This window comes from Rhinopithecus bieti, unplaced genomic scaffold, assembly GCF_001698545.2.
Source record: "Rhinopithecus bieti isolate Rb0 unplaced genomic scaffold, ASM169854v2 scaffold_9876, whole genome shotgun sequence".
In the NCBI taxonomy this organism is placed as follows: domain Eukaryota; kingdom Metazoa; phylum Chordata; class Mammalia; order Primates; family Cercopithecidae; genus Rhinopithecus; species Rhinopithecus bieti.
Window position 1 is genome coordinate 66956 of NW_016806295.1, and position 27847 is coordinate 94802.

Genomic DNA, 27847 nt, shown 5'->3' on the forward strand with positions numbered 1-27847 from the left:
AATTCAAAATGGGTGAATTATATAGTATGTAAATTTTAACTAAACTGTTTAAAAATAAACTTAATAAAAATGCTAGTAAAATGAAGGTTCAGTGCTACTTCTGAGGCCTTTTCTATTACAAATGCATGGAGAAATGGAGGATGAGTAGGGTTCTCCGATATGATGAGAATACCCACAGGATGAGAGAAATTGTGATTATTAGGCTCTGCATGCATTTGTGCGTTAAACACACTCTGACTGCATCAGTTAAGGATTACTTTATATGACATATTACTATTTTATTTTTTTCTAAGAGTCTTAGAGATTGTTGCCTTGTTAAAGTCAATTAAGTTTGACAGTTGTTAAAAGTACTTCTGCAAGCTTGGCTGGGCACGGTGGCTCACACCTATAACCCCAGCACTTTGGGAGGCTGAGGTGGGCAGATCATCTGAGGTCAGGAGTTCGAGACTAGCCTGGTCAACAATGTGAAACCCCATCTCTACTAAAAATACAAAAATTAGACAGGCGTGGTGGTGCATGCTTGTAATCCCAGCTACTCGGGAGGCTGAAGCAGGAGAATTGCTTGAACCCAGGAGGTGGAGGTTGCAGTGAGTCAAGATCGTGCCATCGCACTCCAGCCTAGGCGACAGGAGCGAAACTCTGTCTCAAAAAAAAAAAAAAGTGCTTCTGCAAGCTTAAGCAACATTTTGTACTCATATACTATGCAACATGAATATACAGTCTTCCCTCAATATCCATGAGGAACTCATTCCAGGATGTCCCTTGGATACCAAGATCCACAAATGCTTAAGTCCTGGATAGAAAATGACGTAAAATTTGCATATAACCTATGCACATCCTCCGGTACGCTTTAAATCAACTCTAGATTACTTATAACACCTAATACAATGTAAATGCTATGTGAACAGTTGTTATACTATACTGTTTAGACAATAATGACAAGGAAAAAAAGTCTGTTCATGCTCATTATGACCAAAAATTTCCCCCCCCCATATTTTCAATTCTGGCTTGGTTGACCACAGATGGGGACCCCATGGATACAAAGGGCTTCTATATTATAAGAAGGTAGTTTTTAGTCTATTAAACTTTATCTACAGACTTAGACATTCTGTTAGCTGTAAAGTTATTTAATATGTAATTATCCTTTGCTTAACTGATTTTTACATCATCGTTTATGCCTACCAAATACTACATTACTAGCTATTCAGCAGTTCAGTCTATTTCTTCATCTCAAACTGTTTCCTTAGAGTCACAATCTAGCATGAGCCAGAAGTATTTAAAGTAAAACAAATTTGTATGAATTAGACAGCAAAATTACAGAGAGAATGCCCTGTCAAAATTAACACTAAGTATTAATCCATTAGGGGATTGGACCCACCCTTCCCATAAAATAGGAAGGATAATTTAATAAAGGGTAAAAACTGGACTCCTTTCTATTCTTCTATTTGCAGTCCTTGTGCCACTGTTTTTTTTTTAGATAGAGTCTTGCCGTATTGCCCAGGCTGGAGTGCAGTGGTGCAATCTTTGCTCACTGCAACCTCCACCTCCTAGGTTCAAGTGATACTCCTGCCTCAGCCTCCCGAGTAGCTGAGACTACAGGCATGCACCACCACGCCTGGCTAATTTTTGTATTTTTAGTAGAGACAAGGTTTCACCATGGTGGCCAGGCTGATCTCGAACTTCTGATCTCAAGTGATCCACCCACCTCAACCTCCCAAAGTGCTGGGATTACAGGCTTCAGCCACCGCGCCCAGCCCGTGCCACTGTTTTACTCAAATGATGTGCAAAATCTGTAATGTCTTTGATGGTACTGTAGTAAATAAGAAATAGCTAAAACTCATGTGATTTACTTGAATGGGGATAAGCAGTAAACCAAGGTTGGCTGGCATGGTGGTCATGGTGCTTTCAGGAGTTACTTTAGTTACCTTGTAGGACTACAGAGAGATGTTTGCTTTCTAGCATGTATACAAGTTCTGCTGAATGCTTAAGGAATGCCCTGAAGAGAGAAAAGGAAAAATAGTGTTAAAAATCAAATCTCCACTACAAATATATAAAGTACTTGAAATCAAGCAAATCTAGTTTCTCACTTTACAGATGCTCTTTGATTCATGATGTCCCCATGACTCATGACCCATGGTAACTCAATGGGTTTATCGTGACTTATGTCCTGATAAACCCACTGTAAGCTGAAAACACCCTGAAGTGAGAATGCATGGCTGACGGGCAGCTGTGGCTCCCTGCCGCTGCTCAGCATCACAAGAGAGGACTGACTGTTTTCTATTGAATGCACATAGTTTTCACATTACCGAAAAGTTTCTTTAGTACTTATACGATTCCTCAAAGGAGGATATTTTGTAGTTTTTTTTTTTCTTTCTAAGAGACAGGGTCTCATTTTGTCTCCCACACTAGAGTGCAGTGGCATATCATAGCTCATTGTAACCCTGAACTCCTGGCCTCAAGTGATCCTTCTGCCTCCACCTCCTGAGCAGCTAGGACCACAGGCACAAGCCACCATGCCTGCCTAATTTTAACATTTTTTTGTGAAGGTGGGCATCTCACTATGTTCCTCAGGCTGCTTGTGAACTCCTGGCCTCAAGTGATCCTCCTGCCTCAGGCTCCGCAGGACAACAGGCACACGCCACCGTGCCTGGCTAGTTTTCACTTTTTTGTATGTGGAGATGGGGTCTCACTATGTTGCTCAGGCTGGCTGTGAACTACGGGCCTCAAGTGATCCTCCTCCCCCAAAGCTTTGGAGTTACTGGCATGAGCTGCTACAAGTGGCCCCACTTTGTAACTTTTTTTTTTTTTTTGAGATGGAGTCTTGCTCTATCGCCCAGGCTGGAGTGCAGTGGCCGGATCTCAGCTCACTGCAACCTCTGCCTCCCAGGTTCAAGTGATTCTCCTGCCTCAGCCTCCTGAGCTGGGACTAGAGGTGCCCACCACCATGCCTGGCTAATTTTTGTATTTTTAGTACAGACAGGGTTTCACCATGTTGGCCAAGCTGATCTCGAACTCCTGACCACAGGTGATTCACCTGCCTCGGCCTCCCAAAGTGCTGGGATTACAGGCATAAGCCACCAGATAGAAAGTCTCATTTTGTACTTTTTATACCAGGGAAATTCATAAACCCTTTATAAAAAGGAAGGGGTTGACTTATGACAAAACTATAGAGATTGACAAGAGATTAGTGGCAGCTAACAGACACAGAAGGGGGTGCACCTATACGAGGGCTAGCACGGGGAAGCCTTGTCATGGAACAGGTATCTTCCTGTGGTGGTGGTGGTGAAGTGAACGTACACATGTGATAAAATCACACAGCTGTGTTAAGTGCATGCACACACACACAAGAGCATGTATGAACTGGTGAGTAAGATCTATTCAGCGTCCCAATGTCAGCTTCCTGGTTTGGATGCTGTACTCTCGTCACGAGATGTTACCATTGGGTGAAGTTGGATGAAGAGTAAGTACATGGCTCTCTGTGCTATTTTTGTACCTCCAGTGAGTCTGTAATTATCTCAAAAAGTTAAAGGAAAAGAAAGTAAAGAAGTGGTACAAACCTTACATATTCTAACCATCGAGTATTTTCCAGTGAAGATAACCATTTCTCTTCAGTTTCTTCAAAAGGCTCTGTAATAAATTATATACATATACATTTTTACTTTTTTAAAGTTTATTTTACATGATCCCTATCAGAGTTAAGAGATACATCAGTTTCTAATATTTAAAAGTTGGCTTTAAGTAAATATCATGCATTTTCACTTTAATAACATGGAATAAGCATTTAAGAAGACATTACAATTCTGTGACAAAGCAAAACAAAGCATTCCCCTGGGGCTCCATCATCATCTCTCTCACTCTTTCAGGGAAATCTTGGAGTCCAACCAACTCTGACTCCCAACAGCTAAGAATTCCAGCCTTCCCTGCTCAGCCTATGCCTTGATCCTGGCCCTCCTGACCTGTGACGTCAGCTGCCCAGGCCCTAGCCCTTGGCTTTCTTGCTGCAAGCCTTGCCCTCCCACTTCCCTGCCCCTCCCCTGCTGTCAGTGGTGCCTCTGTGCACGGCTCATGTGGCCTGAGGGCTAGCCACTGCATGACGACAGGCATCCTCACTGCCCCGCCCAGAGTGCACATAATCATTCAGGACACTAGTTTTTTCAACAACTTGCCCTTGCCCTGCCCCTGCAAGGCCCTCCCCCAGGGAAGTGCTCCCTCATTGCTCAAGATCTGCTGCAAGGCTGCCTTTGCTGACTCCCTGGTGACATAGAGGCTCTCTCGAGGAGGACCCACATTACACCAAAGATGCTTTCATATGACTCATCCCCCAGGACACATCGAAGCCACCTGATACATTTGCTCAAACAGATATATCAGAATTCCAAGGCTACAGATACAACACAGTTGTTGTCAAGTCACCTATCTCAAAGTATAATTGCATGTATTAAAATCTTAATAAGTTTGTCTGTTACAGTGTTCTACTCAGCAAATGCTCTTATAAAAGTATTCTACTATACCTTTCATGATTTGAAGGAAATTTAATACACTCATTTTCCCCTCTAAAACAAAAGTAGTTTAAACTTAATTCCTTAGGAGGTTCTGAAGTTCTCATACAATATATAATTTGTACAAATAATTCCATAGACTCCTTAAATATATGTTTCCATATTTTAAGGAACATCATTTTTCCTGACATCTCATACAACTCTGTATCCTGTGTTCATTATATATATGAAATAAGAATGAAATTACCATTAACACATAGCTGCTTCAGTTTTACAAACGCTGCCTGTACTTCTTGAATATTAGGCAAGGTCTTATCCAAATCTGATTTGTAAACATCACTTCTCTGTGGGTGACTTTTAGTTATTGCATTACAAATCCTAATAAAGACAAAAATCCTTTAGTCATTACTCATTCACTTCAGCATATATTTACTTAACACCTACTATAGACCAGGAGATAGAGAGAGGAATGAGACAGCTAAAGTCTCTGTCTTCATGGAGTTTACTTTTTTTTTTCTTTAAGATAGAACCATTACTTATTTTTTAGTTTTAGAGACTATTCTATCAGGTTCCTCTGCATGATTTTTCTGTATTCTCATAAAACTGAGAGCGAAATCAAGAAGACAAGTAAACTTTGTTTCCCTCTTACCATCCAACTTCTCACACCCATCTGGTTTTGACCACTGCAGAATGCTGCCATACACCTCACCGCCACCCCCACGTGCGGTGCTAATCAGATCATTAGAACTAATTAGATCATTTCCTTCTTTCTTTTTTTTTTGAGACCGAGTCTCGCACTGTCGCCTGGGCTGGAGTGCAGTGGCGCGGATCTCAGCTCACTGCAACCTCCCCCTCCTGGGTTCAAGTGATTCTCCTGCCTCACCCTCCCGAGTAGCTGGGATTACAGGTGCCCACCACCACACCTGGCTAATTTTTGTATTTTTAGTGGAGACGGGGTTTTACCATGTTGGCCAGGCTGGTCTCGAACTCCTAACCTTGTGATTCACTCCCCCTCGGCCTCCCAAACTGCTGGGATTACAGGCACGAGCCACCGTGCCCGGGCTCATTCCCTTATTTCTGATGGGAGAAAATAAAGCGCATTCATTGGAAAACTTGCCCAGGAAACAGAAGCACTGCCAAGGAGGGCAGCATGGCATTTAGATTAAGGAGACCCTACACTCCCACATCTTTCCACATGATGTAGACAGAAGGATGGCAAACCAGACTCACATTCTCCAGCTCTAGAGAATGCAAAGCACCTATTCCCAGAGTCTTAACGATTTGCTGCAGGATGAACTGCAAGTAGAGACATTCACCAAAATTCCTCCCACCCTTCCTCTATTCTTAGGAGAGAACGGGCTGCTATAAACATGTGCCATGGAGTCTCTAGATGTTTCCAAAGGAAACAGCCAGGACTGGGATTCCCATCTATGTTCAAAGGGTTAACTTCCACACCACTTAAAAAATAAATAAATAAATAAATAAACCTGCTATTTTTTTTTCCTGAATAGAAAAAGTAATATAAATTAGTGTGAAATGTTTAAAAACACCTAGAAAAGATAAGAAACACAAAATCATTCAGAATTCTGAAATTCTGGCGTAATCTTTCTAGGTTTCCTCCATGCACCTTTATGTGTATGGAATTTAACGTATGCATGAAAAATAAAATGGCACTGTACATTTGCTTGATAAACTGATTTTTAAAAATTAAATAACATGAATATGCTCCCATTTCATTAAAATATGGAATGTTTCATGAATCTGCATGTCATCTTTGTGCAAGGGCTATGCTCATCTTCCCTGTATCATTCCAATTTTACTACTTGTGTTGCCAAAGCAAGTGTGGAGTTGACATTCTTGGTGGGGTGGGGTGGATGATAAGATAAAATAAATGGGTGTGAGGAATGCCATGGATGATGTAATCATGGGATTACAGGCTATTTTAGGTCACATGGTCAAAAACAGCTGCTCTCTGAAGATGGTACTGAAGCTGAAACCTAAATGAATACAGAAGCAATGCAAAGACCTGGGGTGAAAGTGTTCTAGGCAGAGGGCAGCTAGTACAAGGGCCCTGTGGCAGGTAACAAGCATGACTGCTGAGAAACCTCAAGAAGGCCAGTGGGGTAGACGACACACCTGAGGGAAAAAGCTTAGGAGACAAGGTTGGACAACAAAGAGGATCTGTTCTACTTATGAAGAATGGGACAGCTAAAAACACAAAAGGCATTAAAGTAATTCTCAGCTTAATACATCACTGAAACTGCCACTGGTTCTAAGGTTTTATAACTAACTCTCACCTAACAATGCTACGATTGTCCCTTGAACAGCAAAATTCCTAACGGTGCGCTTCATCAGCATTCATGTTAACAAACACAAGGCTTGGAGTACGACACAGCAGACAGCTAATTCCAAACAGAGTTCAGGTAAATCAAAACCCACAGAGAATACGGTTTTTTTTTTGTTGTTGTTGTTGTTGAGACGGAGTCTCCCTCTGTCGCCCCGGCTGGAGTGCAGTGGCCAGATCTCAGCTCACTGCAAGCTCCGCCTCCCGGGTTTATGCCATTCTCCTGCCTCAGCCTCCTGAGTAGCTGGGACTACAGGCGCCTGCCACCTCGCCCGGCTAGTTTTGTATTTTAGTAGAGACGGGGTTTCACCGTGTTAGCCAAGGATGGTCTCGATCTCCTGACCTCGTGATCCGCCCGTCTCGGCCTCCCAAAGTGCTGGGATTACAGGCTTGAGCCACCGCGCCCGGCCGAGAATACGGACTTGTGTGACACAGTCACCTTCCTTCCCAGAAAACTGAAGGGTCATTTGAGGGTCACTTGACAGTTATTTGCTTCAGTGAATATGGCTCTGTCAGTCACAGTACAGTGGAAAAACCCTAATAATGGACTGTGATACACAATTTCTGAGGCTCCATCAGCCTGTTTTATAAGATCTGTTCATCTGCTCCTCATTTACTCCACAAGTACTGAATAAATATCAATGTGCTTCCTGGGTGCTAAATAGAGAACGGTGTGGAAAGCAGACACAGTCTCTCATCTCATGGAGTAAAAATGACAGGCGGTGATCAAACTGTGACACACACATATATTATTAAAAATTGAAATAAATGTTAACAACTCAGGAGCCTCAGGAACATAGACTTTTGAGGTCTGATCAAACTTCAGAGGTGAGAGAAGGCTTATCTTGAGGAAATGATGTTTCAACTGAGATATAAAGAATGAGTGAGTCAGGTGTGGAGGCTCACATCTGCAATCCCAGCACTTCAGGAGGCTGAGACGGGTGGATCACCTGAGGTCAGGAGTCGAGACCAGCCTGGCGGACATGGTAAAACCCTTTGTCTACTAAAAATACAAAAATCAGATGGACGCGGTGGTGGTGCCTGTAATCCCAGCTGCTCAGGAGGCTGAGGCATGATAAGCACTTGAACCCGGGAGCCGAGATCGCACCACTGCACTCCAGCGTGGGTGACAGAGTGAGACTCTGTCTCAAAAAAACAAGAAACAAGGAGTGAGTGCCAAGTGGGTAAGCGTGGAGTGTGCTCCCAGATGAGTGCAAAGGCAGTCCAGAAGGGAAGAGTGCTGGACTATGTAAGGAGGTTGAAAACACCAGGCAAAGTCCAGGGGACTGGAGCCCAGGGGAGAGGAGACATGGAAGGAGGAAATGATGGCACTTATAACACACAGGCAGAGGTATTGCTGGGGTGGAAGCACACGGATTTGTAAGGTGTCTGAAAAGTGAAGTGAGAAAATCTGAGGAGAGACTGGGGATGGGGAAGGGAAAGAAAGAGAAAGGAATCCAGGATGACCCCCTGGTTTCTGAGAGCAGGCTGGGGGAGGGCATGGAGGCCACATCCTTAAGTTTGGTTTTGGACATAATGAGTTTAAGGGGCCTTTGAGACCTCCACGTAGAAGTCAAGGTAGACTGAAGATATAAATGTGTTGGCCACTAAAGCCACATTCTTGGGGGAACTTCTTTAGGAAAAGAATACAGAACATGAGGAAGAGGCCTTAGAATCCGTGTAATGTATGGAGAGAAGAGGATGGGTCTGCAGAAGGCACGGAGTACCAGTGGGGAAGAGGAGCTCTGGGAGAGTGGAGAGGAGCAGAGGCCGAGGGCCCAGGTGGCTTTAAGGAGAGAGTGACCAATAGTATTGCTTGCTGCTATGAGCACAACTGAGAAAGGCCTCCTACTTTAATAACACGGACGTCACTGATGACCACAGCAGATAATGCCAGACTCGTCTGTGGTGGCTAATTAAAACCACTGTTCTAGCTATTGCAAATGTGTAGATCTAAATAAGACACATCAAACTACAAGAAAAGTTTGATTTATCCTGAAGTGTCTCAACTGGATATCACTGCACTTTTTTTTTTTTTTTTTTTTTTTTTTGAGACGAGTCTCGCTCTGTCGCCCGGACTGGATTGCAGCGGCCAGATCTCAGCTCACTGCAAGCTCCGCCTCCTGGGTTTGCGCCATTCTCTTGCCTCAGCCTCCCGAGTAGCTGGGACTACAGGCGCCCGCCACCTCGCCCGGCTAGTTTTTTTGTATTTTAGTAGAGACGGGGTTTCACCGTGTTAGCCAGGATGGTCTCGATCTCCTGACCTCGTGATCCACCCGTCTCGGCCTCCCAAAGTGCTGGGATTACAGTCACTGCACTTTGAAAGTATGTTATAGAAAATGTTAAGCAAAATGTCAGCAATGTAAGATCCACAAGTGTCTTACAAACCAAATAATTAAATTATATTTAGTGTAACCCCAATGTCAGTTAATATTATCACATTATTTTCAAAATGGCAATTCTTACATAAAACATGGTGCTAACTAATTAGTAAGACTATGCATTTTGCTATTTTCAATTAGTAGGGAACTCACTGTAGTTATACATGACAAGTAAAACTGTCTAAAGTGACGACGACCATTTCTCAATTACCTCTGGTCAATCTTCCTCTGCAGCAGCGCGTCTTTAATGAGGGCCATTCGCACAAGAGCACTGCCATTAGAGTGGCTCCAGCACCAGAGCTAGGGGAGAGGCAGAATCCTTACTTCACTGTGTAGAAACAATGGACGTCAGCATTCATAAAATCCAACAGAAATCACTTACTGGCATCCTTCTCCCAACAAAAGAATGGGAAAAGATCTTTAGATCTTGGTCTGCTAAAGAACTTGGCACTACAAAGTATTCTGGAAGGCTGGAGGGGGAAAAAAAAAATTGTATGTAAGAGTCCTGTGCGAAAAGCAGGAATAGTGTGCTCCTGCAGACCCCATAAACAATTAAGCACAGTTGTCCGCATTTAATGTTCACCCCACTTAGTAGCCACATGGGGGGCAGCGACGATCCTAGACATCTTAGTCTAAAACATGTGTGATATGACCAATTCTTAAAAATCTAAATTTACAGCATGAGAAAATTCCAAAGAAGGTATTAGAAATATTTTCCAGAATGACTATTAAACATGTACGTGTTCACTGAAAAATATATCCAAACCTTTGTTCTCTTGACAGGAGAACAAAGGCCTTTCACAACTGAGAAAGGCCTCCTACTTTAATGACACGGAGGTTACTGATGAGGTTAAGGACGCCAGACAAACAAAAGAAAACCCCACAAATCTACCAGAAGCTTTAGCTCTCAAGATTCTTAAGTCCCTCTTCTACCTTTCCCTATGCCTAAAAGGCATAGTTAGACTCTAGTCATAGTAATTCATAGTAATTACTGATTCATAGTCAGTCACAGTAATTACTGATGAGACAGTAATTACTACTGGGCAAGCTCACTGCACCTCAAGACATCTTCCTTCTTTCCCCGACGTGGCTGGGCAGCCCATCACATATTTCTCAGCACATATACCACAGTGTGCTGGCCATGAAGCTTAAATTCCAGGGGAAGCAGAAGACACAAGCTACATGCTGCAAAGCACCTTCCTAGAACTGTACTAGAAGTTCCTGGTATTGGATTAACCAGTAATAACACAGTAGTGCTTTTCTTCTTTTTTTCTAAAAAGCTGCTTATGTGCGTGAACTAATGAAGACTTCAATGACCTTTTAAAATAAGGTATTCCAAAAAATTAATATAACTAAATGACATTAAACAAATTTAAAAAACAAATTCCTAGTCATTTTTGGAAGATCCCCTAGGGAACCAGCTCACTATTCGGAAAAATGTTAAGTAAAGGAGAAAACGTAGATATTTATATTGCTTTTCTTGTACCAACTGTGTTACAGGGCACTAAAGAGCTGGTGAGAGAAAAGTTCGATAAAAGCAGAAAGATGATAGAATTAGAAGGTGAACAATCGCAATCCTTAGTGAAATAATGATCTGGGCAATGATTCTCTCTCCCAATGCAAAACTATTTTTGGGAGCTAAAACCATGATATAAAAGGGGAACTTTTACTGGGTGGATCAGGTTGACACCCTCTAAGCCCACTGGTTAGTCAAGATTACAATGAGAGAGACACAGCCAGCCAGGCTGAGATGGGATGTGACCCCACAGGAGGACACAGCACCACCTAATGAAACATTCTTGCCAAAAGTACTGAACCTGAATCCAATTAAGCCTCTGTTGCTAACATTTTAAAGGAAATCCTAGAGACAGAGGAACACATTAGAGGACACCATGGGGATAAAACCAGCAATATCTACAATGTGGAAAATTCTAGGGAACAAATGACCTGGTTTGTCAATGAATAGTAGGTAAAAAAGAGGTGGGAGGAGACTGTTGTAGATTAAAAGGCCTAAGAGACCTATTAGGCAAATTCAATGTGAAGACTTTAGATTGATGTGAACTAACCAACTGTAAAACATCGGTTACAAGATATAATGCAATAAGCACTGACTAGATTACTGATGACAGTAAGGAATTACTATCAACTTCTTTTAAGGGATACTGTAATTTATATTAAGAAACCCTGATCTTTAAAATAAAATATTCATTAAAACATTATTAAAAACAAATATTCCACTAACCACAACTAGAAAGTCATCAATGACAACAGAGTTTGATTATTCTTCATAGGGAAGTGACTTCCAGCCATATATAACATTGCTAAAATTGTACTTACCAAGTGGATATCATGTAACCCTCGTTAATAGAACAAACTCTCCACCCGGAAGCACCTGTCCTCTTGATTTCTCTGTCCCAATCCGAGTAAGTTTCAAAGAGTGGAGTTTTCTGGCTGCTGCCACCACCAGCTCCATTACCTCCTCCTCCTCCTCCATCTCCTGAGGGAATTCCATTAATTTTGTTGGCTGCAGGAAAAAGCAACATTATGAATTTTAACAGTCACATTTTCCCCAGCATTCCCTCTCCTCCGAGCCTCCTGTCACATGCATACTCTGATGTGCTGTCTCTAACCTGCTTCACCTTCCAAGTCTCTCCAAGAACCGTCTTGCCCTTTCCACTTAAAAATAACTTTTTTTTTTTCTGAGACGGAGTCTCGTTCTGTCACCCAGGCTGGAGTGCACCGGCATGATCTCAGCTGACTACAACCTCCGCCTCCAGGGTTCAAGCTATTCTCCTGCCTCAGCCTCTTGAGTAGCTGGGATTACAGGCGCCTGCCACCATGCCTAGCTAATTCTTGTATTTATAATAGAGACAGGGTTTCACCATGTTGGCCAGGCCGCTCTTGAACTCCTGACCTCAGGTGGCCCATGTGCCTTGGCCTCCCAAAGTGCTGGGATTACAGGTATGAGCCACCACGCTGGCCTAAAAATAACTCATTTAGTCTTGTCCTTATCCAGCTCTTTCCCAACTCCTTAAAACAGCTTTGATTTTTCTTTCCTACTGGCTCTATCTTCTCTGCCTTCAGTCACACGATATTGAAAAGACTTTGATCACGCTGGACCACTCTAGCTACTATACATTTTTCTTCCTTCCTTTTCCTGACCACCTTCCCCAAGAATGAAGAATGACTATTGCCTAGATTTCCTCTCCATTTATTTTCCCTTTAATTTTCAATTGTCTTCCATCCCTACCATTCTAACAGAAACTATTCCTAACCCTTCCTCATCTCCCTGCCCCTCATTGTGGGGTAAGTTCACGTCATTTGATTATTTGCTCCACATATTTTGCCTGGAAAAATGAAACATCCAACAATCATCTCTGTTCTCAAGCCCTTCAAATCTTTTAATTTTTCTAATACCAACTTCTCACCTACCTGCTCTATCTGCTCATGAGAAAATTCTTGGTTTCCCGTATCTACTCGATTTTCCTTTGAAAAGCTCCTAAGGTTCTTTGTGCTTTGCTAGAGTGCTGTTCCCACATGAAGATTACAGCAGGGCAGACCTAGACTTGCATTTCCTTAGCAAGGAGCCTGCTCTGAGAGAGAAGTAATGCTATCTTCTGGGAGCATGCCCACAGCCTCAAGACTGCCTGCAAAGTGATTACTGAAAAACAAGCTGTCCCACCAGTCAGCCAGATCTACCTTGGCAATATCTGGTGACAGATGGCACGACCCATTCTGGCCCAGGGTCTTCCTGCTGCAGGCTGCAATTGTGGCAAGTCTCCCAGCTGGCATCCCTAATGGGATACTCTGCTGCATTTAAACCAGCCAGCAGCTTACCACAAGACACACTTCCCTAAAAAGATGTGTTCATGATGCTAGTCCCTTGCCTTAAAACTTTCAATAAGCTCATTTTCCAACCAAACCAAGCAAACCTAAATGGCTTCTCTTGGCCTCAGAGATCCCTCACAGAACTTACCTGGCCTTCATTTCCCATTCTCCTCTGCAGCCATGCAATACCCTCCAATGTCCCATGAGCACGTCATGCCCGTTCCTACCGATTATTCATTAACTCCTGGTACGAGACAGGTATTTTCTGAGACCTCCCCATGTGCTAATGCCTGACAGCAAAAAGATGAGTAAGATTTTACCTCTATCTTGAAAGTATTAAGAAGTGTGATAATCACAGAGTACCAGAGGTCTGAGTGCAATGAGGATGCAGAAGAGAAGGCCCCTAACTTGCACTGGAGAGAGAGGCTGGGGCAGGAAAAGCTTCATGACTTGACCACATCTAAAGAGAGTTCTAAGGAATAAGTCAAAAGTTGCCAGGTAGCTGGTGAGAAGGAGGTAGGCATGCTAGACAGAGAAGAACCTAAAAAAGATGGTGTAACTGTATAATATCAAGTAACTAAATAGAGCTAGAGCATAGGGATTCAAGAGGTGGTGGAAGAGAGGTGGGAAATTAAATAGGGCCTAGACTCTAGATCTGTGTTTCCCAAAAAAGTAACTTCTAGCCACACACGCCCATTTAAATTTAAACTGAAATGAAAATTAAATAAAATAAAAAATTCAGTCCATCAATTGCACTAGCCACACTGCAAGTACTTAACAGCCACATGTGGCTGGTGGCTGCTCTACTTCCATCACTGGATGGTGCTGTTCTAGATGACGGAGGGGCTTATGTACCATGTTAGGAATTGGGACTCCTCTAAGTGGTATCAGAATTATCCAGTGATTCTGATTTTAACAAAGCTCGTTAAAAAGTAAAATGCTGCCAGGTGTGGTGGCTCACACCTGTAATCCTAGCACTTTGGAAGGCCGAGGAGGGCGGATCACGAGGTCAGGAAATAAAGACCATCCTGGCTAACAAGGTGAAACCCCGTCTCTATTAAAAATACTAAAAAAAAAATTAGCCGGGTGTGGCGGCGCGCACCTATAGTCCCAGCTACTCGGGAGGCTGAGGCGGGAGAATGACGTGAACCCAGGAGGCGTAGCTTGCAGTGAGCCGATATCGCACCACTGCACTCCAGCCCAGGTGACAGAATGAGACTCTGTCTCAAAAATAAATAAATAAATAGATAGAGAGACAGTAAAATGCTAATTCTAAGCCCATATCCTAGAGTCCCCACTCCATCTCAGGGCCTTCTCTGGAGTAACACAACAACTAAAAAGTGTGTCTGTGAGAAGGAAGACTTAGGAGTTGTGATCTTTCCAGAACACAAAACCTGCATATGGAATTTGTGGCCAAAGCCCAATCTATACAATGTTTCAGTGCACCAAAACAAAGAAAGCTATTCAATATCAGAAAATCTAAGTAATTCATCATATGACTACATTAAAGATGAAAAAGGCTATATTAATGACCAGCTTAGTAAGTGCAGAAAAACGTATGATAGATACCTGTTTATGACGAAAAAAAAAAACCAACAACATTAGCAAATTTGGAATAAAAGGGAATTTCCTTAACTGGATAGAGGATGTTTATCAAAAAGACATAGCTAACAGCATCTTCATTAAAAGCGGGAACTGAAATGATGCCTGCTAATACTACTGCTACTCAACACTGAAACAGCGGTCCTAGCCACACAATAAAAACACCACTACCAAAAAAGAATTATAAAAAACACACTCAAAATTTTAAGAGTTATGTAAAACAGTTTGGTGATTGAGTCTAGCAGCACTGAATACTTTTCAGTGTTTTGGGCTGTAGACTTCAATAAGCTAGGCTAAGAATGTGCTATTGTTTACGAGATTGTTTCTCTGGCCAAATTTTGCTTCAAGATCTAACTTACACGAATTTTTCTAAACATAAAGTGAGAACATCTATTTATGTTTTCGAAGCATAAAGTGAGGTCCTCTATCGTTTGTTATTTTCTCCATTTCTCTTGTTCAAATCCTGTACTTCTCTAAACAACTGGGACTAGGTCTTTTTATATGTTCTATGCCATCTTCAGTTAGAGCTCATTACAGAATGTGTAGTGTACACTCAATCTGGTTTTACAGTCCCAGAAACTTGAACGCTTTCCGAAGTTCAAAAGACCTGATACCAGTGGCCTGCTCTATGAGTGGATCACTGTGAGGAGCTGGACCAACACAGTGAAAGGTGGGTCATCTCAGGGAGACCTGGCTCCGTTGGCCGCCACCTGACTGAGGTTTTACGACATGCTTCCACAGCAGACTGAGAGTGAAATAGATATACATGCTCCTGACCTTGGCTATCTTCTGTGACAGCACAAAAGTCTAATCCTATACTGTTGGGGTTATTTTAGAGAATTTCCACTGAATTGGCCAATTGATATTTAGAATGGCTTCAAGCAACAGAAAACACAAGTCATCAATATATGAAAAGAAAGCTTATCACTCTGATGATACTGCAGAAATTAGAAGTCACAAGGGAATAAGGTAAAAAGAGGACTGTGAGTATTAATAAGTTCAAAAGCATGAGTCAACAAGGCAGTTCTTAACTGGGAGATTCTGACCTGTGCTAGAGCCGACATGGCTGTATTTCTAAAGGTTCCTCCAGTAATCCTGATGTATACAGCTGGCTGGAACCACCAATATTCAACAATCATTTATATCTATTCTGAGAATCTCATAAGAACTGACAAGCAACAAACTTTAAAAATTCCTATACTGTTTCAAACGGATTGTATACCTTCTGTTTTTCAAATAAGCATTTTAAGGAAAACCTAATACCAAGATCTATGTTAATAAAAAGGATAAATTTCACTGAAAATGTACAATTTCTGATGTGAAATTTCATTACAACTTCAGATTACGTCACAGCATCTGTAAGCAGGATGTCTGTCATGAAGCAGAGCTGCTGACACTAGGCTGCAGGTAACTTCATGAAACTTTCAATATTTTTGGTCCAGAAGCAGAATCTGACATCTAATCAATTCTATAACATGAAAGATGAATCTGTACTTTTTTGACATTATTTGTCCAATAATAATCTGACTGATGAAAACAGAGTCCTCACGGTTTCTTTAAAGTTAAAAGAGAAAAAACAGAATCATTGTTCTTGTTTGTGCTAGTAGTGTCTCCTGGGGTGTTTGTGCACAGCGATGTTCCAAAGCCTGGATGCTATACAACTTACTTTACTCCAGGATATTCACAGAAGTGGTGGGATGACTGCAGGACCTTTCAGAGATGGCTTTTACTCATATGACGCTGAATATGAATGAAAACCTGAGTGACTAAGGCCAGCTAAAATATCATTTTCTTAGATAATTGCAGGGGAGCTCCTCCAACTTTGGATCTTATTTGTGGAAACAGCTTTGTCACCTACCTGCCTGCAAAAAGGACTTCTTTAATCCAGCCAATGAATCAAGGTGTCATCCAGAAGTTCAAGAGTGGATGAGTGGGCATCTTTCACTCACAAATTAATGAATTCTGACTGCAGTGTGTGGAAATTTCAGGCTCCTTTTGATCTTAAAGATGCAGTATTTATGCTTCTGTAACAGCATGGAAGGATATTAAAGGATGTTACCCTATGAGGAATCTTAACAAAACTATGGCCAGTGTTATGTTTATGAAGTACTTGTCAAAGGAGGAGTCTGAAAGATGTAATATAAAAAAAGCATCCCTGAATATTTTAAGTCTTAATCATCAAATTTTATCAATAAGCTATATAAGAAGAAACAGAGGAACTGAATGATGTAAATTTTAAAATTCCAGTAGTAGAAGACCTATGGGTGGATAAACTAAAGTACTGTAAACAGAGATGCCCACAAGGTATGAATGAAGAAAAATGTGGAAAGTAACTGAAGCAGGCATCAGGTTACCAACTGTAAAAAGAAGTTTACTGTCTTTGCTGAGCCCAAGTCGCTACATTACTGTAGAGGTTATGGATCTGTAAACTGGAATGAATCATTTCTATCAGAAAAATAGCAGCATGAAGAACTGGTCTGTATCATAAACAGTTAAGCAGGAATCAAAGACTCACTCCTACAACTCTTGCAACTCTGGGTGAGGATCTTATTGAAGATAACCTTGATCACTGTTCTGTAGCTTGATGGTGATCCCAAGGAGTGTTTACCTGACTAATAGTGCAGGATCTGTAATACTTTATTTTTAGACAGTAAGTGAAATTACTTAATCTTAATAAACTTCAAAAAATAACTGTATTGCTTAAGCCTAAGTTACAATTATGTACATCTTGATAAGAAAAATTAAGTTACAAATACTTCTGCTATACAATTTCTATAAATATAACACTATATGATAAAAGCTGTTCTGCAAAGCATTATTTTCATATATTATCTCTATAGTACTATAGTTTTTTTTTTTTTTCTTTTTGGTCCTCTCAGTGCTTAACAGAAAGTGTATGGTATCTTTTAAACTAGGAAAATTATTATACACATATATCTTCAGATACAACAACTGATACATTTTATGTATTTACAATATAGTGTTGCTGATAACTTTTATTATACCCTTTATTTAAATTACTACATTATGTTTTATGGTAACAAATAATAAAATTCAGTCAATTAATATATTTGTATGGCCCAGACCATGCTGGGTGAATGGATTTTCATTATAAATACACAGCTGACTTATTTTCTTGCTTAAATAAAAGAACACAGGCTTCGCTCAGTTAACTGACGTGCAGTCACTAACTGACAAGGGGCTAACAGGAGACATGGTTCTTTGTTTTCTCTATCCTTTTAAGAGATTTTTAAAAGTAGTTTATTAAAATTACATTTGTACAGAAACACAATGTACGGAATTGCATGATCATCTGGAATCTTCCTTGGTCATGTCATGACTGTCAGATATACAGACAAAACTATTTACTTTCACAAAAGCTGTCCAGAATATACCTGTCCTTGGAAAAATGCTCATCTTCCTTTCATCAGTATTATTCAGAAATAGAAACTCAGTATTTTGAGAATCTTAATGAAGTCCACAAAGTTTTAATCACTTTAGCTTTTGCATGAAATCACACCTTGCCAGAAAAGATTATGCTTTTAATGTATCTTTTAGTTTTCTGCCAGTTTTCTGAAAAGATAAGATTACTTTAACTCAAGCTATCAATTAAAAAGAGTAGGTTATATATTCTTCATCCTAAAATACAAGCCAATGACTGGAGGTTAAATATATGACATAACTTATAAGCCCATATTCATAGCATTACAGGTTCTTCCTGGTAACTTGTCAAGAAATAATCTGACAAACTATTGGCTCTTTTAGCATGTAGTGCTTACTTCTCTAAGGTATGAAGCTAGTAATTCTACAATCATTAAAGCTCATGTACTTGGAGGCTTCCAGTAAACATAAGAGTAAAATTTACACATGTAAAATTAGTTACAATATTTAATATTTTCATATTTACCTGAATTGTGGTATTTTTTCCCAACATATTCAAATGCAAAGAGTAGCTGGAGGTCTGTTGGCTGGGAATAATGAGCTATTGCAAGGCATACCTAGGAAAAATTCTACATTTAGAATTTGATTTTAACACACTTAGTTAAATGAAATGTACAATAAGGCCTTGGACACTGGGAGGATCACTGTGGGGCAGTGATTATAGACACTATTTACATGTTTTTCTGTTGACCTAGAATATAAAAGAGCTCCTTAAGGTCAGGTATCTCATTCACTGTCATGCCCTCAAGACATTGTTTATCTTTAGTTAGCACATGGCAAGTATTCAGAAAGTATCTGCTGAGTTAAATTTTAATTGGAAAGTAATTTTAGTCCAATAAAGAAAACTTGAAACTAAAGAAGCATTCTCCAAAAAGTCAGTGACTACATGTCCACTCCAATAAAGGAAGAAAAAAGTTTCATTTTTGGTGGACTATAAAGAATTAATATAAGGCATGAAACTTTAAAGTTTACACCTCATGGATTTAAAAATCTAAATAGAGAAGCATAATTACAAAAAATTAAAATTAGCAAGAAATTCCAAAAACCCATGGGTGGCTCAAAGAGGTACATCAAAAAAACCATACACACACACACACACACAAATTGTTTTGAGTAAAATGGTTTGGGACTGTGTGCCCTGTGGTGGAAAACGTGCGGGCTTTAGAATCAAACAGATCGGGGGGCTTGAATCCCAGCTCTATCAAGTACTTGCTACATAACATGTGTGAAGTCAATTCCTCTCATCTAGCCTCAGTTTGCTCACTTGTAAAACGAAACTAATACCTAGGCTGTGGTAAGAATTAACAAGCATAATGCAGGCTAGGCCTTCGGAGGATCTCCATATATGGAAATATGGCTGTTACTATTCTCAACTGCTGCTAGATAGAATGAAGGATGGTGCTCTAGGCTTACAAACCCTGGTAGTCACCAGAACATGGGAAAAAATGCTCTTCAGTGAGCAAAGATGAAGGAAGAAATTTAAGACATATGCAAGGAGAACAAAGCAGAAAAACTTACTTTAAAAGATTAAATATTATTAAGAAGATAAAGTGTTAAGCCAGAATGATATACTTTTGCCAGTAAGCAAGTAAGAAAAGTTAATTGTTAGTTCATATCAAATTAGTGGTATTTGTAGTGGGCTGATGCACATTTCATTAACCAGTAAGCATGTGTCAACTTGTTTCAACTACATTTTAAAAGTCTTCTAGAGAATAAATGTTCCCTAACTAAGTTAAAATATACAAACAAGGGGATAGAATTTGTCATTAGTTTTGGTCAAGAAGAAAAAAAAACCTGCTTATTAAAACTTATGTGGTATCTTGATTCCTCAATACCTATAGGAGAGCTTTCTATTATGATGGTCCCACTTGCAAAATTTAGGAGCTGGTTATCTATATTCCCATTCCTAATCTTTTCAACAGTTTTCCTTAAAGCATTTCTAGCGGCAAAACTACTGAAGTCTGTACCTTGAAAAAGTTCTCATCCTTCCTACTAGTGTAGGCACCATTGATAAGCTTTGTTGCACTTTTCTCTAGACATTTTTCATAGTTGTCCATTTTGCTACACTGCCATAGCCACATCCTTAGGCCATACTCACCTCATGGCACCTCCGAGAGCTTCCTTACATTCCAGAAATCTACAAAACTTAAGAATTACCTTCTAATGATGTAATTTTGACTAACAATTTTGCTCTCTTGATAATCTGCTGTGGTTCCCAGACATCTGCATAACAAATTAAATCTCCTCATTCTCGATTCTTCACAAAACTGGCTCTCCTCACCAGACCACTGTACCTTCCCGATATTCCCTCAGCAATCTCAGGTCAGAGAAAAACAGGTTTGAACACATTCTGTCTGACTTAGCCCCAGCCATCTCCTCTGTCACACTCTTTGTTTGGAAAATCCTACTCCTCTTAGCCAACTATGCTTTCTTGGAAACTATCGTGTCTGTTCAACACTACTCTCTTCACAAGCCTTCCTAGAGGGAGCCAATTTCAGAGTATTAATTCCAGAAACCCACAACAACAGTTTCAATATAAAGTGTCTCCTTAGTTAATTGTGCTTATGTTGCTTTATTTCCAAGGTATTCACATAAGAGTTATGTGGATGAGAAGTAGGATATAGGTGGTTCTGTTATACTTCTACCATTAAGGTCAATTCCTTAGATAGATGCCACATTTCACATTCATTTAACAAATATTTACTGAGCACCTACAATGTTGTAAGCCCTGGAGATGCAGTGAGCGAAACAGACACTAATCCCTGTCCTCATGAAGCTAACATTCTAGTGGGAAGACAGACACTAAACAAGATCAAGGAGAAAAAATACAGAAAGATAACTATGAGTGCTAAAAGAGAAAAATAATAGAGCAGGGAAGGTGAATATGAAGTGTTACAGTGAGAAGAGGGAGGCAGGTTAAAAAGTAGAGAAGGAGACCAAGAAAGACCTCCCTGTGCAGACTTGAGTAAAGATCTGAAGATGTTTGCATTTTGTAGCATAACTTCAGTAGCTTTCTAAAGGTGCACTGGGTCCAACAGCGGCTACACTAATACTTGTTGACAAAAGTAGTTACCAATATATTAAGGAAAATGCTCCAAGCCAATAATCATAATGTCTATCACATTCCCAAAACAATTAGAAAGTAGTCACATGCTCTGTTTACAGAAAAGAAACTCGCATATCATTGATCATGGACATGTTTTTTTGCGGTCATGAGGCAAAAAAGAAACAAAGCCTATTTTCAAGGCAAAACCCAACACAGTGTATTTTTTTAAAGCCCCCTTAAAAATAGCACAATATCAAATGAGGTTAGGAAACCAATGAGTATATCCAAAAGCATCTACATTGAAAGAAGTCTATAAAAAACATTGTCAAACTGAAAGTCAGTTGAATTACTGGTTTTTTGGGGGGGTAGCAGAACTCGAACTAAATATACTGTTTTTCGGTAGTTAATTTCAATGTATAACTTATGTTCATACGACCTAAGGGGTCTCTTTGGGCACACAGACTAAGGCATACAAACTTGTGTACCTGGATTGTCCTCATGTTGTTACTGTGGAACATTCTAAGACAAGAAAGCAGGCCAGGGCCCCATTCTTTGCACTTTTACATACACGCTATTTTAAAAACCTAAGTCCAAATTCCTGTCTTCCATCCTAAGAGTTTTTGAAAGATCTGAAATAGTTCATTTGTCCTGGCTACCATAGGAAATGAAGAAAATGCTGGTATTAAAGACATTAAATTATGGCAAATATTTTATTGGAGAAAAAGAAGTAAACTACTTTTAAATCAATTTTTGGACCAAAGCTGATAACCTTCTCTGGACAGAAGCCGGAAGTGCCCACAGTGGATGGTTTCTTTTCTAAGATTACCTGTGGTACAGCACTGAAGAAGCTCAAATCCAGGAAACACTCAAACCTCATTAAGTTCTATCTCATTTGCAAACACAAGTGGTTTCCTTTATTTCTGTGGCCTGAAAGCCACCAAAAAGCAGTACCAGATTCAAGTCAAAAATAACAGTTCATAAAAAGGCCAACTTGTTCTTTAATCAGATGAATGAAATTCACCTCTATAAAGTATTCCTGAAGAAGTGGTTCACAACCCGCTAATCAGAGAATAAAGTGGAAACAAAAGGCATATATTTCACTTGTTATGCATATGTATCTATATATTTATCTTTATCTACACAGATAGATACATAGATAAATCATGAAACACAATCTTTATTATTTTGCCCTTCAGTTTTGAGCAAAGGTTCTGCAAAAGAAAATGGTGGCTCTAAGTTGCTATGAGGTTAGATGTCCAATTCTGTATCATCAAATTCCTTCTTTTCTTTATACAGAACTTTCCCAAATATCACTATTTTCCTGTGACAGCTAGAGGATAATGAGGATGAACATTAGTGACTACAAGTGCCCAAAAGAAACTAATTTTGTCATAATACAATTGAAACACCACCACCAAGACAACCAGAAGGGTTCAGAACATGTAACAAAATGTGAACCAATTTAGTATTTTCGAATTTCATTTTTCAAAACAAAAACATAAATGTCTTAGGTATTTCCAAATGAATCAATGGTTTACCCACCAGAGAACTCCAAACATGCATTTGGTCATTTTAAAGCAACTGATAAAACAGCAAAACATTTTCCAAAGAAAACAGTATTCAAAGCTTTCAGGAGGTAAAAATGAGCCATAATTTCCTAACCACTACCGAATTTTAGATGAGAACTTCTCACTTGAAATAAAAGAATATGCCATACTTTTTGTTTTTAACTCGCAAAGCCATCAAGCTTTGGTAGCCACATACAACTTGACCCTGTGTTTGAAACGTGTAAATCAGAAAAAAACTATATTCTCATTGCATCTGGTTTTTTTTTCCTGCACCCTCCCCTGACCTGCAACCCCCGTGGCTATACAAAAGACAAAGACTCACATGCTTTTTATATTTTAGGATACTGGGGAAAAGATTTTTGTCTGAAACTTGGTCTTAAGAGAGGGCATATGAGGGACTGGCTTGTTTTGTGCAGATGGTTTAGTACAGCTCTCTTCATGAACCAGCAGCACAACACATAGGGGATATTCTGAATTTCCACATCAGTTACTATGCTCTGGTCATCTGGAAATCAACTATTTGCGTAGATACATCTTTTATGCTGCCACTTTGTACCATTACTTTTCATTTGTTCATGCTTTAACTTTTTCACTAGATTTAAGTTCTCTAGGGCAAGAAACTGCATCTTCTCCTTCTTTCTACGTGCAAAATTTAGCACGCTGCCTCAACATCAAAAATGACCAACAAGTACTACAGATGGTTCAAGAACTAGGCCAAAAATTATTATTTTCACTCATTAAAATAGTGTCAACTGAAAAATACAGTAAAAGAGGGAGAATTTAACTCTCCAAAAGAGATCGGATCAATTGCATCAATTTCTTCCTTAGGAATATGCTGTCCTAACTCAATCTAGCAAGTTCTGTGATGTCCCTAATCTTGAGATGCTACACATCTTAAGGTTTTCATAAGCAGGTCTTTGATGCTTTGATCAATTAAATTACAAATATAAATAAGCTTGAGGAAGTAACCTGTCTGAAATATTTTATGTACATCATGAATTCTAAAGTCCTTCTACATAAGCATAGGCACTTTAAATTAGTAAAATGCCAAAATCACAAACAGCACAATCGAACAGGTTGAAGAGGCTTTAAGAGTCATCTAGTTGAATTTTCAGAAACGCAGCATGCTGAGACATGGTTATACAGACTATCTGAAAACTTTTACCCATAGAGGAGCCTACAACTACTCTACTCTGCTAGACAGTCACATATTTTCAGATATATTTTCATATATTCATCTCCTGCTTGCCTTCCTGTGAATAAACTGTTGGTTCTCAATCTAAAAACAAATCTACCACCTCTTCACCAAAGTATATGAAGACAGCTGCCTTACAATATTTTTGCCAGCCTCATTTTGGTATCAACAGAAAATTTATTGCAGTCAGCTGACTGACCATGGAAAACAAAGGCACTCATTGCTTGGTGGTACAAAGGCTGCCTCCATTCTGAGAGAAAGCTACTTCCTATTCTACTAAGATACTGTTGCTCTACTTCCATACACGCGCGCAGGCTTCCTACTGGAAAGTCTGTGACTACACGGGGGCATATTAGGTCTACCAACTTCACTCCTCTGGTAAAGCAAAGCATGGAAAACATGCCCTTGACTCTTTACAAGTAGGGTAATAAGACATTATCTGGAAGGCTGGGGAAAAATAAGGCAGTTAAAAAGTTACTCGCTTTGAGTTGCCCCTGTTGAGTGTCACTCAATTCATAGTATTTCTCTAAACCACTAATAATTACTAGGCCTTTCCCGTAACTATATATTTACCTAAATCTTATGTAACATAAGTCTAGCTTACAGTTTGTTGGTAAAGGTCTGCAGTACTGCATTAAAAGCCTAACCAAACCTTAATCACAGTATATTGCCAACTTTTCAACCTTTTTAACCAAGAAAAGAAACTGACAAGTAAGGATCGTTATGAAAAAAAAAAAAAAAAAGCTAATTTCCACGTAAGAGTCTTTAATATTTTAGAAGCTAATAAAAAACTATATAGAACACTTTAAAACAGCCATAAACCAATCCAGGAAAATAGTTCTATTAATATTCTTGGCTTTGACTTTACTTAAGAAAATGTCTGATAACTTCCCCTAAAAAACATCTGAGCAATTGAGAAATGAAAACTGCCATACAGAATTGAAATCAGTAAATACAGTACAGAACCCAGAACTTGATAAAACTTAACAGTATTACCTTTTTAGCACTTTCGGGACCTGATTCATCAAAGCGAAATCTGACAATTCTGAAATCTTTACAATAAATAATTAACTCTGTTGGATTAAATTTCAGTTTCTGGTTGGGGCCTAGGACTTTCTGCTTCCTCTTGTGGTCATTTACTAAAAAAGAAAAAAAAATAGAGAAAATAAAATGCATAACAGTTATTTCTTGTTACTAACCCTTTTGTACAAATTCTCAGTGAAAATAATTGGAGGGTCACCCATCATTTGAGCTCTGCCTGTCTAGAAGAATGTTTCATACTTGTCTGTAATTCGTAGAACTTGGAGGTTGGTTTTAAGTTTGCTTTGGAAGATATTTTAAATGATTATTTGCATAAAACCACCATTTAGATACATTTAATGATTAATTTTAATTAAAAAGAAGACAAAAAACTTAGAAACTAATAAAAGTTATATATTTCTCATCTTCCTTTTAAAATAATTTATTGACATCTCCCTCTTTGTGTTCCTGGGACTCAAAAACATGGCAAAAGTAAACTTACAGAAATAAAACGCCAATCCAAGTATTTTGAGAGGTGTAACTTTTCAAATAATACTTCCAGAGTGGAATCCACTTTTAGAGTATGTACGGAATACTACGTACCTGTGACAATTTGCTCAATACATGTTAAAGGGACATCATGTTCACCAAGAAGAAGGTTTCTGTAATGGAATTTCTGAAATAAAAAATTATGTTCATATTAATTCTTTTCCCAATAATCTCACAATGGTAGTATAAGCCTTATATTGTGATGATAAACTGTGACAATTATCTCTGAAAAGCACAAAAAGCTTTTGTCTAGGTAGCTAGGGCCATTCCAATGTTGACAGATAGAAATTAGGCTAAAATGTACACACAATCTTATTATAATATCTAAGATATGGAATATCACCAATCACTTTACCGGCAAGCATTTGCATGTCTAGATCTGGATAAGCTGGCCACAACATATTAAAGAAAAAAGGGCTCTTATGTCATCAAATTTTAAATGGGTAAAATCATGTTTGATTTTCACAATGGAGATTTTAAAGTGGAAAATAACTATCTTTTTAAAGCACAAAGTCTACTAGAAATAAAANGCCATAAACCAATCCAGGAAAATAGTTCTATTAATATTCTTGGCTTTGACTTTACTTAAGAAAATGTCTGATAACTTCCCCTAAAAAACATCTGAGCAATTGAGAAATGAAAACTGCCATACAGAATTGAAATCAGTAAATACAGTACAGAACCCAGAACTTGATAAAACTTAACAGTATTACCTTTTTAGCACTTTCGGGACCTGATTCATCAAAGCGAAATCTGACAATTCTGAAATCTTTACAATAAATAATTAACTCTGTTGGATTAAATTTCAGTTTCTGGTTGGGGCCTAGGACTTTCTGCTTCCTCTTGTGGTCATTTACTAAAAAAGAAAAAAAAATAGAGAAAATAAAATGCATAACAGTTATTTCTTGTTACTAACCCTTTTGTACAAATTCTCAGTGAAAATAATTGGAGGGTCACCCATCATTTGAGCTCTGCCTGTCTAGAAGAATGTTTCATACTTGTCTGTAATTCGTAGAACTTGGAGGTTGGTTTTAAGTTTGCTTTGGAAGATATTTTAAATGATTATTTGCATAAAACCACCATTTAGATACATTTAATGATTAATTTTAATTAAAAGAAGACAAAAAACTTAGAAACTAATAAAAGTTATATATTTCTCATCTTCCTTTTAAAATAATTTATTGACATCTCCCTCTTTGTGTTCCTGGGACTCAAAACATGGCAAAAGTAAACTTACAGAAATAAAACGCCAATCCAAGTATTTTGAGAGGTGTAACTTTTCAAATAATACTTCCAGAGTGGAATCCACTTTTAGAGTATGTACGGAATACTACGTACCTGTGACAATTTGCTCAATACATGTTAAAGGGACATCATGTTCACCAAGAAGAAGGTTTCTGTAATGGAATTTCTGAAATAAAAAATTATGTTCATATTAATTCTTTTCCCAATAATCTCACAATGGTAGTATAAGCCTTATATTGTGATGATAAACTGTGACAATTATCTCTGAAAAGCACAAAAGCTTTTGTCTAGGTAGCTAGGGCCATTCCAATGTTGACAGATAGAAATTAGGCTAAAATGTACACACAATCTTATTATAATATCTAAGATATGGAATATCACCAATCACTTTACCGGCAAGCATTTGCATGTCTAGATCTGGATAAGCTGGCCACAACATATTAAAGAAAAAAGGGCTCTTATGTCATCAAATTTTAAATGGGTAAAATCATGTTTGATTTTCACAATGGAGATTTTAAAGTGGAAAATAACTATCTTTTAAAGCACAAAGTCTACTAGAAATAAAATCTTTAGAAAAGGTTTTGCATGTTCAAACTAAGGACACAGTTAACACTATTAATCTGTTGTCAGTAGGGCATTGGTTTACTTTTTCCTAATAGTGGTACTGGATTTAAGCTGTTCCAGGTATCTGCTTCTCATTTACAGTGAAGTCTGGGGCCAGTGATCATTATGAAGCTAAAAACAAAGAGAAACACCCAAGCCTACATCCAAATAAGCTACTGTCTCTACACAGGGGTATCTTTAAGTGCCTTAAATTTAGTCTAAATATACCTAAGACTGTAATGCACACACAAACATACAGTACAATAAATATTTGTACAGTATAATAAATTATGGTAAATTAGTGAATGACTACATGAAATACACTTAAATTATTAGATCCTTAAATTAAAAGTTTACAGTTCATATGCCAATATTTCATTACAGAACAATTACTATAAAGAAAGATCTAGGGGTAAATGTGTATAATACTTTATAAAACAAAATAGAAAATGGCTGACAGAAAAGTCCAGGGTTTTTAAGTTAAGCAAATGAATGCTTGAACTTTTTTTTTTTTTTTTTTTTTTTT

At 38.9% G+C, this 27847-nt stretch overlaps 1 protein-coding gene across 2 annotated transcripts in view; it reads right to left on the reverse strand.

Moving 5' to 3' along the window:
• Window positions 1–27847, reverse strand: part of MTMR10 (myotubularin related protein 10) — a 57527-nt gene that overhangs the window by 11337 nt on the left and 18343 nt on the right. Inside the window, exons 4-12 of one of the 2 annotated variants that reach the window (XM_017875393.1) lie at window positions 26812–26884; window positions 26187–26329; window positions 18562–18652; window positions 11562–11748; window positions 9607–9694; window positions 9436–9524; window positions 4747–4877; window positions 3558–3627; window positions 1926–1996 (exon numbers count right to left, since the gene is read on the reverse strand). In XM_017875393.1, coding sequence (XP_017730882.1) covers window positions 1926–1996; window positions 3558–3627; window positions 4747–4877; window positions 9436–9524; window positions 9607–9694; window positions 11562–11748; window positions 18562–18652; window positions 26187–26329; window positions 26812–26884 — 943 coding nt within the window. Of the gene's footprint in view, window positions 1–1925; window positions 1997–3557; window positions 3628–4746; window positions 4878–9435; window positions 9525–9606; window positions 9695–11561; window positions 11749–18561; window positions 18653–24900; window positions 25044–25527; window positions 25603–26186; window positions 26330–26811; window positions 26885–27847 lie in introns of those variants that run through there. The other variant, XM_017875394.1, reaches the window with a different exon arrangement.